Below are 16,224 nucleotides of genomic sequence, written 5' to 3' on the forward strand. Positions count from 1 at the left end.
ATCTAGCAGTTATTTATATTAAACGATAATATTCAGAACAGAGTTATCGTTCGTGTTCAAACACGTGTAGAGTGGTTGAAAATATAACCATTGGGTTGCTTAATAAAATCATAGCCATGTTTGATGCTTGTGGTGTGCAATACCATGTTTTAAAAAAAAATAATGGGTGTCTGCTTTGCATTAAAACTTAGTATATCGAGACATTTTCAAGGAACATTCTGCATAAAATGGTATAGTCTGTTTCACTATTGATGTTATTACTAGGTCAGGCGCGGATCGAAAATTAATCCTCAGGAGGGATCTCTTTTAAGCATGTTAGTTGTTGCAACAGCAGACAAAAACTAATTTTTGTATAGTCACATTTATTTCTAGAACACATTTTATTCACCAATTAATGAAGATAAAGTTTAAAATCAATAAACCTCTAGATTTTATATTTGACTACTATATTAAGAACCTAGATACATGAACTGTGAAATAGACTGTATACACGAGGTACGATTTTTACTGCGAAACTGAAAGGGTCAAATAAAACCACGTGGTCTAAAATTTGAATGACAATAACATTCGCAGGGGTGTATAAACCAAACATGATATACGTAACGTAAGCTAAAAACAGCCTATATAGCTATCTTTTGCAGATAAGAGAATGAAGGAATGAATGAGATGAAATTATGAAAAATATGTGAGGATATGCAAATTTATTTATTTATGTGTAAAAATAATACAAATAAAGTTTCAGATAGATAGAATATAAATCAAAATAACCTTTTCTTTTCAATCAATATTTTTTTGACACTCGGTAATATGAAAATAAGTTGTTCCCCTTTGTGAAGACTCTTCTTACGCGAAAGGTAAAAAGTGTTACGTCGTGACCAGCAAGAATATCATTAGGATCAAAGGACTTGAAAAATTCCAGCATCATGTCTTTTTCAACAGCCCCAGATTGGACGAGCGCAGAACATGAAACAGGGGTAAATATTTGATCTTCATATTAAAAGAACTCCACGGTTAAAAAAAATAATAGGGCCTAATAACAAAAGTTACATCAGCTTAAGCTTTTTACTCTTGACCCGGTTTCACTGGAGAGAAATGTGGGACCTGTGTTTATAACTTTATAACGAAAAAGTAAAGAAGAAGAATATTTTATTGATTTATAATCATATTTACCAACACATATTTCACTTTGTATTTTAGACAACGATCATGGCCGTGGAATATGACGGCGGTGTGGTTATTGGAGCAGATTCAAGAACAACAACAGGGTATGACAGTTGCATTCTATACTCTGCTACTAGTAGGCTACCCTATGATACAATATGTATCACGATGTTTTAATGCGATACATCATACATCCATGTACATTATTTTACAATACAAGTATTTTGCGTGTTTTGATTTCAGTGCTTATATAGCCAACAGAGTGACAGACAAACTGACCAAAATCACAGACAAGATCTACTGCTGTCGGTCAGGGTCAGCTGCCGATACTCAGGCCGTGGCAGACATTGTCAGCTACCATCTCAACTTTCAGAAGTAAGTACTGCTACAGTACTTCTAGTAATTAAAGTTGAATTGTCAGATGGAATAAAATTTTAATTTTGATGTATCTTATGCAAGTTATTGGTATATATTTCAAAACAGTTGTGGTGATTTTAAAATTTTAATCACATGATAAAGCTGACATAAGTGCATAAAAGCATTTTGTCACCATGTTAGTTTCGATCGATTCAATACTGCCACTGGGGTATATATACCAGCTGAGAAAGTTATGGACGGTTGCATTCCGATCAAGGCATTCAGGTTGCACTGACCTCTAAATGCATGAACTACACATTGTAGAAGAATGTTTGTAATAAGCAATAAACTGATAAAGGAAAAAACAAACAATAAAATACAAAATATATTAATTCTTTGAAAGAGTTTCCAAGGTATCGGTATTATTTTGCACACATATAGCGCATCCAACAAAGTAGATAAATGATAGTAAATCTAAGAAAATAACATAGTTTCCATAGGTTTCAACAAAAACGCTCATTTCTAAAATCCATGCGATCATTGACATTGCTTGATCTGCCACAGTGTGTGGTTAGGGCCTGTGCGATGTTATAACAATACACATACACATGAAAACGGTCTACAATTATCGAGGATTTTTTAAGTCTCTGTGCCCGGATTTCCGTCTGTCTTTTTTCATCGGATATTCCTTGCTAGTGCAGTGGTTGTCATATTATTTTTGTTCAAAACGCGTTTCTAGATGTTTATCCATCCAAGGTAACATGATTGTTCGGGAGTACGAAATACCTGAACGCTGTGAAATATGAATAGTGCTCTCGGCCTTATATAGGGGGTGTGTAGAAATCTACAACTAATCTAGTGGTTGTCAGAAATAAAAGGGAAATAATGCATATTGATGAATTTATGTCAGCTTTAAGTACATGTGTAATATAAAGTAATACAGTAAAACACTGTTACATTGAACACAGTTTTGATGAAATAAAACTTTGAGTGCATTTTAATATTTCCCTTAATCTTAAAATTTTTCTTTAAATTTATTGGATAAAATGATTTATGTGTACAACGAATTGAAATTGCTTTTTAACGGCATCATTTTTTATCTAAAAAATAAATTTAATTTTGACCTCAAAATCATGTCTAGGTCCCTTTGAAATCATCATTTACAGAGTAAGATCTACTGCTGTATATGAATTTTTTGTAATAATAAATGTATGTCTTATATGAAAAAAAAAAATAATGGCAAGGAACAGCTGCTATCCATTTGATTTTGTTTTTTTATGTCTATAAATATATGGATTTAAAATGAACAAGATTGAAAGGTAGAATGGTATTGTTCATACTGTTTTCTGCTACACAGAATGGACATGGGAGAGGAGCCTAAAGTGAAAATAGCTGCAAATATATTCCGAGAACTCTGTTATAACAACAGGGACAACCTGTCAGCAGGGATCATTGTAGGTGGATGGGATAAAACTGAGGGAGGACAGGTAGGCAAAGATTTACTTGTACAAAATATAGCTTCTCTTGGACATGTCTCATCGTCAGAAACCCACGGTCAGTCTCAAATATGTTTACCAACCTTGGACTAACTCATTGAACTTTTCTTGTTCACATTAATAATTTATGCTCTATCTTGATTGACTTCTTAATACTTTTGTGGAGGAATCTCGCCAATCCTTCAACGATGGCTTGTTTTCGTAACATTATTGTTGTTTTCATAACTGATAAGTTATGAAACTGAACGTAAGGAGTTTTGCTTTCTCATTGGTGGATTGAGAATCGTAAGTTTTCATCAAAAATATGAAAAGATCTATGAGTTGGTCCTTGGTCAGTTTGCGTATGAGAGAGTGATCATGGGTTTCCAAAGAAGAGAGATTTGTATATGATTTGATGTTTTGATAAATATGTTTTTATAATATAGATATGAGTCATATCATATGACTGCCCTTTCACTCACAATAATCAGGGATTTTAGCAATTTATAATGGAAGTTTTTGTCTCCTGTTTGTTTGTTTGCCAAAGAAGATAAATACAAGTAAAACTATAGTTTCTACATATATATCAAGAATTCAAATAAGATAAATATCTTGTCACAGGCTGTGAGTTTTTGTGCATTTAGTGCATCATGTTTAGAAGTACAGCCCTTTTGTCTTGTGCATTAGATGCTGTCCAGATTTGATTCTCCTCAGTTTTAAGAGAGAGTTAGTTCTCTTTGAGGCTGAAAAAACCTACCAGTTAATACAGATCACTGACTAATTTATGGCAATTTATTGATTAATGCATTTTATGAGGCATCCATGGTAGCTTCAAATCTGTTTTCTGGAGAAACTTGTTTTGATCTTATGATAATTGATATTAGTTAAGTCTCATTATGCTAGCTTGAAAATGTTTTAATACTTGAAATTTTCAGTAAATTGTCTCTTGTACAATTAGTGTGTTGAGAACTTCAGTGCACCAATGTAATATTAAACATATTCTAATTTTTATGCATACATGTATGTGGGATAGAAATATTATTAAAGATGAAAATTATAACCAATAAAGTCAAACCATGCTATCTCAAACTCCATAGGACTGTGAAAACATTTCGAGATATCTGAGTTATTGAGGTATCTAGGGAAAATTCTTTTAAAGAACAAGTGTTTAGACCCTTATTGTTCGACATATCCATGGTATTGACGATATTGATGTAACTGATCACAATAACAAAACTCTGTTGTATCATAAAACATAGATACAGGTTGTGGGGGAGGGGTTTTTGAGTCCCATGAGTGTGAGAAAGGTATGGAGCAGCAGCTTTTTTAATGTTATTCAAGCTTAGGAATTAAATAATTTAGAGCAATGATGATGATAGCTAATGCTTACATGAATGGTTCATTGTTCATGCCAGATCTAAGGTCCAAATATAGAACACAACTTCACTGATAGGATTCAGTGGACCACATGTACTGGTGTATTATTTAGGAATGAAAAACAAATTAATAAAAAAAAATCAATTAACTTTCAAAAGTCATTATCAGTAATACAATATACTTTAACAGTAATGAAGTTGTCGGATAAATGTTGTTAAAATGAATGTTTTATACAATAATATCACTTGTTCTAAAAATAAATGTCATAAACAATAAAGAAAACCATATTTTTTGATAGAAAATGACATAACATTTGACATAAATATTTGATCCTACAAATATGAAGACATTAAAGATTTTCTTTGATTTTCAAAACTGCAATTTTGTGTTATTTCAGATATTTCTCAACAAATATCTGTTCACCTCTTTGGATATTATGATACATGTAATTACAAAATCTAAAAAAAGAAATTCCTACACACATTTTGTAAAGAACTATTCAATGCATTTTATATAAGATTGATCTATATCTATGCAATACTTTGCTTATAAACTTGGGGAAAAAGTTATGCGTCTGATGCTAATAGAAGCCCCACTATAATGTTCATACTGGTAATGAAGTCTAAATGGGGAGGTGTTTTGTTTCTGTTTTGTATGAATTAATTTTCTCACATTTATAAAAACAACACAAGTCTCTGAATTTTAATATGCATTACATAAAACTGTTTGATAGTGCGTCATTATTGAACAATGATGATGCAATAGGTTTCACATCTAATCATTTTTTTCAAGGAAGTACCTGTGCATGAAATACCTCCACTTCTCCACTGGGACAGATAAAAGGCGTCTGCTCTTAAAGCATTTTTTGACAGGGTTTTCAGATATTCATTTTGATGTTGATGATTTTGCAACAAATTGAACACATTAAATGTTATTTGAAATACATTTGAGGATGCACGGTCTTTGTCATAATTCAAGGAAAGTAGCTTCATCATTTAACATCTAGGAGGTTTATATACAAAGGGCAATCTAATATATTGGGTGTGTAGGTACTATGAAATACTTTTGAGGACTTACAGACTTGAATATCATAATTCATAAAAAACAGCTATATTATTTAACACTCAGTAAGTTGACACACAAAGGGCAGCCTAATATACATTGTATTAGGTGTATAATATGTAAATGCATAATTTTTTTCTCAAAAAGGCAGATTTTTAACATATTTATTGATTGAACATTTATAATGGTCAATTGAAAACAATATTGTCACCAGGACTTCGGTTTATATTTTTTACCAATAGCTTTTGAAAAAAAAAATCCTTCTTTATCCCTGACACTTTTCATCGACTTTTGTATGCATACATCTACATTTTAGAAATACTTGATCATGTTTACTAAGAATATAGATTGTATATGATATATATACATGTACAGTATACAGGTTGGATTTAGAATTTGTGAGATGTGGCTGAAACAGAGATGGGTTCAATTACAATGGAAAGTAATTAATTAAATTACAATTACTTGCTTAAAACCTTCAATTAAATTACCATTACCATTACAAGAGTTTTCAAATTCAATTAATAAATTAATTAAATTACAATTACTTGGCAGATGTAATTAATTAAATTACAAATTACATTGGTCATCAAAATTTACTAAAACCATGATTTAGCTAATAAATATAAATAAAATAAACATTAAACAGCTACAACACATAAACATTAATTGAAAGAGGTATGTCCATTATGTAAATAAAAGTGTCTTAAGAATATAGTCATTAAAATATTTCTTTTTTAAGCCACTAAAAAAACAAATATTGTAATGACTATATTCTTTTAAAAGACACATATCAGTAATGTCTTTTCTATAGGTAAAAGTACCCAAAATCAATACACCAAAGCAAACCCAGATACCCACAACCAATATATCAGAATATATCAATATATATTTTTATTGTTCACCAGGTCTATGCTATCCCATTGGGAGGTATGTTGACACGTATGCCGTTTACCACGGGGGGTTCTGGCAGCACCTATATCTATGGATACGTAGACGCCAACTTTAAGACAGGCATGACCAAAGAAGAATGCCTTAAATTTGTTGCAAATGGTAAGTTTGGATATCCCCAATTAACAAGCATTGTTCTATATTTTATGTTTATTGGTTCATTAGCAGACAATCAATGGCCTAATTAAGAAAATAAACAGACCATGAACTAAAACGTAAACATTAAATCTTAATAAAAACAAAATTTTGTGAACTAAATTAAAAAAAAATTAAATTTTTATAATAATAGACTACATCGAATCAATTCACAAATATAATTTGCTTGGAATCAATGCGAAACAATTTGCAGTGTAATAGAAAATGATATTGCAGAAGATGACCAAATATTTGTGCAGCTCAAATATTAACACACAGAAACTATAGTCACTGTATGAGCTTGTTCCTTTGGATGCAAATATTTGATTTTCGTGTGATCTGTTTATTCCGGGCTGTTGAAGCATCCTTGATGACCTTGTTTAGCTGTGGGAGACAGTGCTAAGTTTCTGTCAATTCATTCTCTAGGTGTCGGCCTTGCCATCAGCAGAGATGGGTCCAGTGGTGGAGTCGTCCGTTTGGCCGCCATTAACAAAGATGGCGTCGAGAGATTTGTGCTGACTGGTAACCAAGTACCCACGTTCTATGAGGATTATTAAGGACAATGACAGATCTCTACCAGCCTCTCTTGACTTCCTGCAAATTAGTGCTCTCATCTTCGTCCCTCCATTTCATTTGTGTATGTGTAATAAATGACAATGACATTTGATGACACGTCTTTGATTGTATATTATTACTGACCACCTGTGGCTTTGAAGCCTTTGGTTTGTTAGCAGAAGATCAGTGTCCAGTTCTTCCGCATTGGAAAGCTTATGCATGTGAAAATTTACTCTTAGTCATTTCTGGTCAGGCCATGGGATATAACAATGGGAACCCTCCAATAAACAAACACTATTAAAAACACGAAAGAAAGGAGAAAAATATATTGATAATAATTGAAAAAAACCCTGTTTTTAAACACAATAGAGTGCTTTCTTTGCCAATTCATTAGTAAAGCAAGCATTGCAAAAACGTGGGTTCGATAATAAAAAATCTGTAATGATAGCTACCTTCACAGTCGATACAAATCGCCAAAGAAAGCATTTTAATGTTTAAATTTACACCTGCCTCTGAATCATTCAACCATCCATAAAAAGTGAGTAAAAATGCCTAGACAGTTATTATTGTCATCAAATTACACTCGTGACTGAATTTATTTGAAGGTTACCGTGGTAACTACAATTGAAGTCGGCCCGTGCAAGTCCGTTGAGTTTAAATTTGCGCAGTTTTCTCTGATTAGATTAGCACTTCAAAACGCAATACATTTCATCTGCATGTAAGAACTGGAAAATAATAATAATAAAAAAGAACTGGAAAATAATTATAAAAAAAATACTCTACCAACCCAGGAACGTATAACAATGTATTTTAAGGTATCCTTATTGAGCATAAGGTTCATGAATTTCAAACATTATTCTAAAAAAAAAGTTAAGGACCTGGCACCAAATTAATGACAGCTGTACACAGTCAATCAGGGATTAGAGAGATTAAAATACACGCACCTTTTTAAAAAAAAAATAATTTATATGCAGGTGGATTATTCTACATTTAACTGACCTAATTCATAAGATTATGAACCACTTTGTAGTTATTCTCTTAAGCTATTTTTGGCATAAAGTACCCTGCTATCCCCACTTTTGTAAGTTTCTTTTTCTTTGAATCAGTACAAGTTGCCTCAAGATTTATACAAACCTAGAATATTAAACGATAAATATTTGATAAGTGGAGACCGCAGGAGACCTTTTTATATCACAGGCAAAAAAAAAGATCCATCTTAAACAAAAGAGATGTTCTTAGCTTTTACATAATTCTTTTTCAAGAAGCTGTAATACTTTCCAAGACCTTATTTGAAGTAAACTTTGGTATGATTACGTTTATCTTTGCTGTTATTTAATTTCAAACTTCCATGTTTGTTTTATCGATAATCATTTTTACAACTATTCAACTTGACATGATCGATTCTTATGTTATTTTTTCGTGTAACCGTGTGAAAAATTACTGAATGTATCAATAGTCTAAACCACGTCTTATTCTGCATCCCGTATATATATATTTTCTAACAACAAACTCGGCGGACGCCAGAATCTGTTGTTAGGGAATGATGATACAAGAAACTGATGGGCCCTAATCCACAAATCTCAATATCTGAAACGTTCCGTTTATAGATAGATAACGCAAACACGTATTTTTCGAGCACGAAATTTAAAGACAGATAAGTGCAGAAAAGTTGTATGAAAGTTAGCAACAGAATAACGAGTTCATGAAATTAACATTTAAAAATGAATTTATCTATTGTGTTGTATTCATGGACATGTATTTTTTTAAATTATAATGCGAAATAATTTGTATTTGAATGATGGTAATTTTCATTTGAAAACACATACCGAAACGTGAGTATGATAGCGTGCAGCAATTATTTAAAGATAAGCAAAAATTAATTTTTCACTCAAACAGTTATATTTTGCGACCACTCGCACTTACACTTCACGAAAACCGTGAAACTATAATTCCTATATTTAAATTAATCACATGTTCGATGATACAATTGATCATAAAACTCGAAAATATTTTTTGAGACACCAGTAAGATTGTAAATTTTGAGATTTGTTTAAGAATGTAAGTATTAGAGATAACCCTCTTTCCTGTTTATTCGTTCGTTGTCAGATATGATTGTTACCATGTTTTGCAAGGTTTTAGGAATACAAAGTTTATTAAAAGCCCCATATACCCCAACTTCAAAGTAAAATAACCATTTATATTTTATTGAAAACATGATTTTAAAGAAAATACGCTCATAAAAATTAGTATTTTAATAGCTGTTTGTTAATTAAGAGTTTTAAGAAAACTTCAGTTTTTATCTAATTGTTCTCAGTTAATTTGGATAAAACCAAATGTGTTCCAGACAGTTAATTTTTTCAATGAATAATTTCTTGGTACAGAACGAAATTATTTTTAAAAAAGCATTAATACCATTTTTGCATGTTAAGAAAGAAGTTTCCTACGGTTGACAAAAACAAGGGTAAATGCGCAGTAATTTTTAAACGATTAATGATTAATGTAATTGATCCTACTTCTTTGGCAAGATCAATATATTTTCAACACAAATCCTTTTTCTTGAGTCTTGGGTGCTAACATTGGAAGATGATGTGCATGGCTTCATGCTTGTTCCTCAAACGATGAATCTGAACATTTTGACAGGTCTTCGTTGTTTGTTCAAAAAACATCCAAAAGTCGCGAGTCTGGTCTACTACAGACAGTAGAACGATATCTTACAGAACGCTGACAAAGAATACTTATTTTTTATAAACATTTATTTGGAAATATTTCGATTTTTTTTTATCCAACTTTCCAAAAACCCTCAGGGTCTACCAGCCACTTACTCTGATCTCGATACCATCGCTTGCGTCAAAAGCTCGTTAAAAAAATTGACGACAAAAGAAAAGTTATGGCATGCTTCACAGAATGGTTGTATGGTATGTAGAGATCATAAGTTAACCAATGGAACTCGGGGGTATATAGCAAAGTCTCTTAGAGAGAGCCCGCAGAGAGAATTTCTATACAAGCTTATGTTGAGACTCAGTATCCCGTGATGTTACATAACGCAACAGAAAGACAACACACCAGCTGTTTTGTGTATTGAAAACGGGTCATTTTTCTCCAGCTTGTGTTAAATGTAAGAAAACAGTCAATTTTTTATTATATTTATTTTAATTCAGAAATTACACAATGAATGTTACAAAACGTTTACTTAAATAATATTAATATTTACATCCACTCAGTATTATCTTATAACCTTTTTCAGAAGGAAACTAGGTACTGTAGCAAGTTTAAACCACAGTCTCATAGATATTGAACCGGTGTATCTGTACGTAAATGAATACAAATACATGTACATACGCCTTTTTGAATCATTGCAGATTTTTTCTCTCTATACAATCCGCGTTAATGGGTTCTGTATTTTAGTAATTCTCGCTTTCTTCATAACAGCATGAATCCACCCAGAAAATGTTTTTATTTGATATACCCGTGTTTTATATATATATATATATATATATATATATATATATATATAAAAAGCACTGAATAGAATCAACAACACTAGGCATCTTTAAAGTGTCGGATCTAATATATAGATACTAAGTCCTGAAGAAGGGACTGGTTGTCCCGAAAATTTGACAATTTCTATTGTTCGTGTCGTTAGCCATTTTTAGTGCTTTTTATATATATATATATATATATATATATATATATATATACAGTTTTTAGTTTTTGATTTTCAGTTAGGAAAAAAAAGTGCACTAAATTAATGCACGTCGAATCTCGGCATGTACATGGATTTTCCGCTCTTTGGATTTTTTTAGATAGTTTATTTTTTTTAAATATCGCACACATATAGATTAGTTAACTTCTAAATTAAGAGAAAAATTAACAAATTAAAAATTAAGTTCCAACATGTGCTCAGTAATTCTCTGTTTGTTTGGCAATTGATTAAGTACCAAATATTTTAATCTAAAATGTTCAATGTACAATAAAAAAAAAATGAAATCGCATAAATAATTTGAAAATTTTATTATTCTTAGCCACACGTACCATACCACCTTTCCGATTATTATCTTTGGGATCGAAGCATTGGTTATGTTCTCCTGTTTTCTCTGGATCAGTACATGTAGTTTATTCGTTGTCGATAACAATTCGAAGTGTTTGCACTTACTGTTTGAGTGTGAAAGGGTCATTGCCACCTGGTTTAGGAATTTCAGGTGTACATAAACGCAGTAAGTTCAGTTTGCATAATATTCTAGAGTTTTTAGCTCACCTGAGCTGAAAGCTCAAGTGAGCTTTTCTGATCACATTTTGTCTGTCGTCCGCCCGTCTGTCTGTATGTCTGTCTGTCCGTCTGTAAACTTTTTATATTTTCAACATCTTCTCCAGAACCACTGGGCCAATTTAAATCAAACTTAGCACGAAGCATCCTTAGGCAATGGGGACTCAAAGTTTGTGAAAATTAAGGATCACACTCTTTTACAAGGGGAGATAATTAGGAATTATTGAAAATTTTCGTGAAATTTTCAAAAATCTTCTTCTCAGAAACCATTCAGCCAGGAAAGCTGAAACTTATGTGAAAGCATCCTCAGGTAATGTTGATTCAAAGTTGTGAAAATCAGAACCCCGGGGATAGGGTGGGGCAACAATGGGGGTAGAATTTTTACATAGAAATATATAAAGTAAATCATTAAAAATCTTCTTCTCAGAAACAAATAAGCCAGCAAAATTGAGACTGAAACTTGTGTGGACGCATCCTCAGGTAGTGTAGATTCAAAATTGGGAAAATCATGACCCCGGGGGAAGTCTTGGGTCACAACGGGGAGTGGGGGGGGGGCAAATTTTTACATAGGAATATATAGAGAAAAATCTTTTAAAATCTAATTGTAAAAAACCATTTGCTTAGAAAAGCTGAAACTTTAGTAAAAGCAAATTCAGATAGTGTAGATACAAATTTGTTAAAATCAAAATCTTTAGGAGTAGGGTGGCGCCACATTGGGGATCCAAATGTACAAAGAAAAACATTTTAATTATTTTCAAAAACTGAAATGTTATCATATTATTACTTGTTTTCCCTTGGACTGAAATGTCACATTTTCATTGGTTTAACCATAGCACGTGATTGCCTCATATATCTCTATATTTGTTCTGTGAGAAATAATATTAGGCAATATGGCCGTCATTGGTCGACGCCTCGCTTACTCATTTTTACTCATTATACATTTCATAGTATTTTATACATAAACTGCATGCCGTAATTATAAGTTCTTAAAGTATTTGGAGTAGTTGCCCTTTGTAATTCTTTGAAATTAGAGTAGTTGCCCTTAGAATATTGACGTCACATTGTTTTGTCTGGAGCAGAACAAAATGGCAGCGTCGAAATTTGCTCAAATCTCTGCAGAGGAAAGGGAGAAATCATTTAAAATTGAATAACAAACAAAACATTGTAAGTAAACATGGGTGAAGCAAAGATTTTGAAAGAGTATTTGAAAGGTGAGATTGAAGATTTTGAAGATTTTAAATGAGTTAAATTGGACGAGATGTTAGGCATCTCGTACATGGCTTTGCGTAGATCATCGCTATTTGTGAAAAATATGTCGCTAAAGTCTGTCCCAAGTTATTGCTTCCATCAATTTTTGATGATTCTTTATAAAAATACACATACCTGTGAAAGAAATACAGTTGAAATCGATGAAAGGGAATATATCCAAGATATATAAAAGAATTTGTAATCATAAAATGTCTGGAGGTTACTTCAAATATATGCTACGAAGCACACAAGGGGTAGGAAGGGCGTCTTGATAGTTGATATAATGATATATCATTCAAAGACAATTACGTATTACTCAATGCTGAGGTTGTGTGACATTTCTAGTGGCCATAAGGAGGAAGTTTGTCAGAGACAAGGGTGCCTATTGTTCCTCAGATGAGCGATGTGGCCCATGGGCCTCTTGTTAGTTCATCTGATAATTCTGGATCTGTTTTGCAGTTTGAAGAAATGCCACTCCATTTGCAAACTCAAATAAACATATACATGTAGATATTTAAAGTGTGGTATGAATAATCATTTAGTTACCTGTTTTCAATCAAATTAAAGTCAATATATTAGTTCTGAAGAAGAGTCCGAGAAACACATCTTGCAGATTCTAAAATCTAGCTTTTTTCAGACAGATGTAATCTAAAAGAAACTATAACCACAATTCAGCGTTGGCGATTTCATATTCTCATGACGATCTGATGCAAAACGGTTGAGTCGCGGAATTGAGCTCGTGTAAAATAAGGAATGTACAGGATCGGAAAAATAATGTTCATTTGAAACCATTTTAATAATTGCTTTTAATATCAATTTTTAGCCCCCCCCCCCTTCTTTAAAAATATCTAGGTTTATCAGGTAATGGTATTATTTGAACATTTGGTGGTTCATATTGTTATAATGGAAATGAGCATTTAAAGGGGCATGGCCACGATTTTGATCAAATACTATTTTTCGGTTTTTATTATTTACAATGCTTAAGGAATTCGAATGCATTTCTAATGATCAAATGGAATTTGAGAACAAATCGTATAGTTATAAGCAAGATACAGAGCTCTCAATTCTTTGTCTCGTAAACAAGGCTCGTGCCCTGTTTTTGTTTACATATGTTCAATATTCCAGTAAAGAATATTTTTAAAACTAATTTGTCTATCTTCCTATTAACTTTAAGCATAAGTAAACATTCCTAACGTTTAACACATTCAATTTAGGTATAAAACTGGAATTTTCACTGAACATTTTAAATATAAAGAGACGCTTTGTTTACATTGCAAAGAATTGTAGGCTAATTAATTCGTTAATAACTCAACTAGAGACACCCAAATTTTGATTGCTTATTAAAAATGCCTAACTGAAGCAGTGTAAACATTAAAGTCGGAAAAATATATTTGACCAAAATCGGGACCATGCCCCTATAAAAAAATAATAAGGACAAACATATAAGAAAACGCATCAGTGTAATAAATGCCAAACATTTTTTACGCCCCTCTTTGAATCTCTTCAATTAATTATCCAAAATATTGTTCGTACAATTGTGTATAATTGTTATAAATAATTATTGATCAGTATATAATAGTAACAATTCACCAAATATTTCAGAAATGGATCTGAAAGTCTGACGTCAATCCATGCAGTCCATGTTCTTTATGTTGCTTAGTATTGATCGATCTTAAAATAATCCATGAATACTCAACCCCTAGATTAAAAATAAAAGAAGTTACACATTATTTGTTATAGACATGTAGATAAAGTATAATGAGCTGGAAACTGCAAAACGATGAAAAATAAGGTTTTTTTTAAAAGTTTATAAGAAATACGCATATTCATATTCATTGTTATTCGATTTTGTCAGTAGGTGCATGAACAGTATTGAACACAGTTGGTTGTCTAATTCTTTATTCAAAAAATATTGAAGGAAATAACCAGTACATAGACCTGTATATATTGGTGTTTGAATAAAAGCTTTGATGACGGTGCATTTACAATTACGAGAAGCACTTGTCACAGTTTTTTATCTGTTGAACATTTACACACATTACTCTTTTGGCAAATTTGTTTACCACAGCAATTCTAATTATTCGGCCAAGTTTGCCAAAATCAATGTTTTAAACGAAAAATTGCGAGCAGCTCATTGGTTATTTAGCATTATGATAAATGTAAATTAAAATAATTTCCGTTTCCTTCCCTGATAATATAAACAGTACACTTTGTCCGCCCAATCTACGTAAGTATCATCGATTTAATTCAATACTTATTGATGATAAGCAATGCTATTTTATTTGTTCAGTACATTACAAATAATAACAATCTCCTTATTTCAATTTAGAATTTCTTTAAACTAAATTAATGGACAATAAACGCACGCTCGATCGATGTTTTATCGCTAAAATGTTGAAAATTAGAACGTTCTTTTCCTAAGAAACCAAGGGAAAGTTTATCATGACATTTATATTCAAATTCAATATACGTTGATTAAACAAGATTCTTTAGGGTAGAGTAAATGTCCCAGTATTTGAATTAACGAACAGCGGATTAGATTCCCATATGTCCTGTTCTCATATCCTTTACAAATCTTGAACAAATATTGTCTTTTTTTGTATTACTGCGATTTGCTATTCAAGGTATTGTAATAAAAATGAACGAGTAAAAATTGCATTTGAAAGAGAATACACGCGCCCTTCGTTTATTGTTTAACGTCCGGGCGAAAATATATTTTGCCCAGATTGAGAAAGCACAAGTAGGAGGGTTTAATCTCCTTGACCACGATAAAATCCATACAGGCTTAAGGCACACTTTTTTGATTTGTTGAACGAGTCCTATATTTTTTAAACTGTCATCATACTATATTAACAAAATTTTAACATACACATCTACAGCAATATACGGAAAACTTTGTATAGATCGTTTAATTTTACATTGAGACAATAATACTGAGTATTTGGGGTTTAAAAAAATTTCTGCTTTATTTTTTAAAATATAACATTATAACATTAACTTATGAATGCTTGAGTTTGCGAATGACAAAGCGAAATTAAACAAGTAGCAGAAATAATTATACCGGCCTCTTGTCTAACCCCTATCATCTTACCACTTTATTCTGTGCAATTTGCTTTACTCATAACACCAGTAATTTATAGCCTAGCTAAATACAAGTCATACAGTGCACGAGAAAAATCTACATCAGTGTTTATCTAATAAACAATTAAATATCAGTAAGTTTAATGCTGTAATTCATGCATCTAATAATTACATGAAGTTCAGAGCATGCATAACCAAAAAAGAAGATAAAAGCTTCTAAAATGCATTTTTATCGTATTGCATTATACATACAGCTAAAAGAAGAAAATGTAATAAAATACCTTTAAGATATCTAATATTTCAATTATAAAATTAAAATTATATAATTATACACGTAGGTCTCTCAATTAAAATTTAAGAAATCGTTATTTTAAACCAAGCACTATTTTTGAAGAAACAATTAAATCTAAAATGGTTAGTGTTATTTAAACGAACAAATATTTACAACTAATTTGGACCATATAATATATAACTAAAGGAAAGAAAACTTTAACGTAGGCTAGAGAGCATTTTATAAGATTGTTCAAAGATATCGACTTGCCAAACAAATATAAGACT

The 16,224-nt window shown here is 31.6% G+C and overlaps 1 protein-coding gene across 1 annotated transcript; it reads left to right on the forward strand.

Moving 5' to 3' along the window:
- The first annotated feature begins 814 nt into the window (after positions 1 to 814).
- On the forward strand, positions 815 to 7,185 carry LOC105318105 (proteasome subunit beta type-6). Its single transcript, XM_011415038.4, has 6 exons — positions 815 to 974; positions 1,198 to 1,265; positions 1,405 to 1,536; positions 2,876 to 3,005; positions 6,341 to 6,485; positions 6,945 to 7,185. The coding sequence occupies exons 1-6, from the start codon at positions 924 to 926 to the stop codon at positions 7,073 to 7,075; spliced, it is 657 nt and encodes a 218-aa protein (XP_011413340.2). The 5' UTR covers positions 815 to 923; the 3' UTR covers positions 7,076 to 7,185.
- Positions 7,186 to 16,224: the final 9,039 nt, after the last annotated feature.

The sequence above is a fragment of the Magallana gigas genome, chromosome 3 (genome assembly GCF_963853765.1).
Source record: "Magallana gigas chromosome 3, xbMagGiga1.1, whole genome shotgun sequence".
Lineage (NCBI taxonomy): Eukaryota > Metazoa > Mollusca > Bivalvia > Ostreida > Ostreidae > Magallana > Magallana gigas.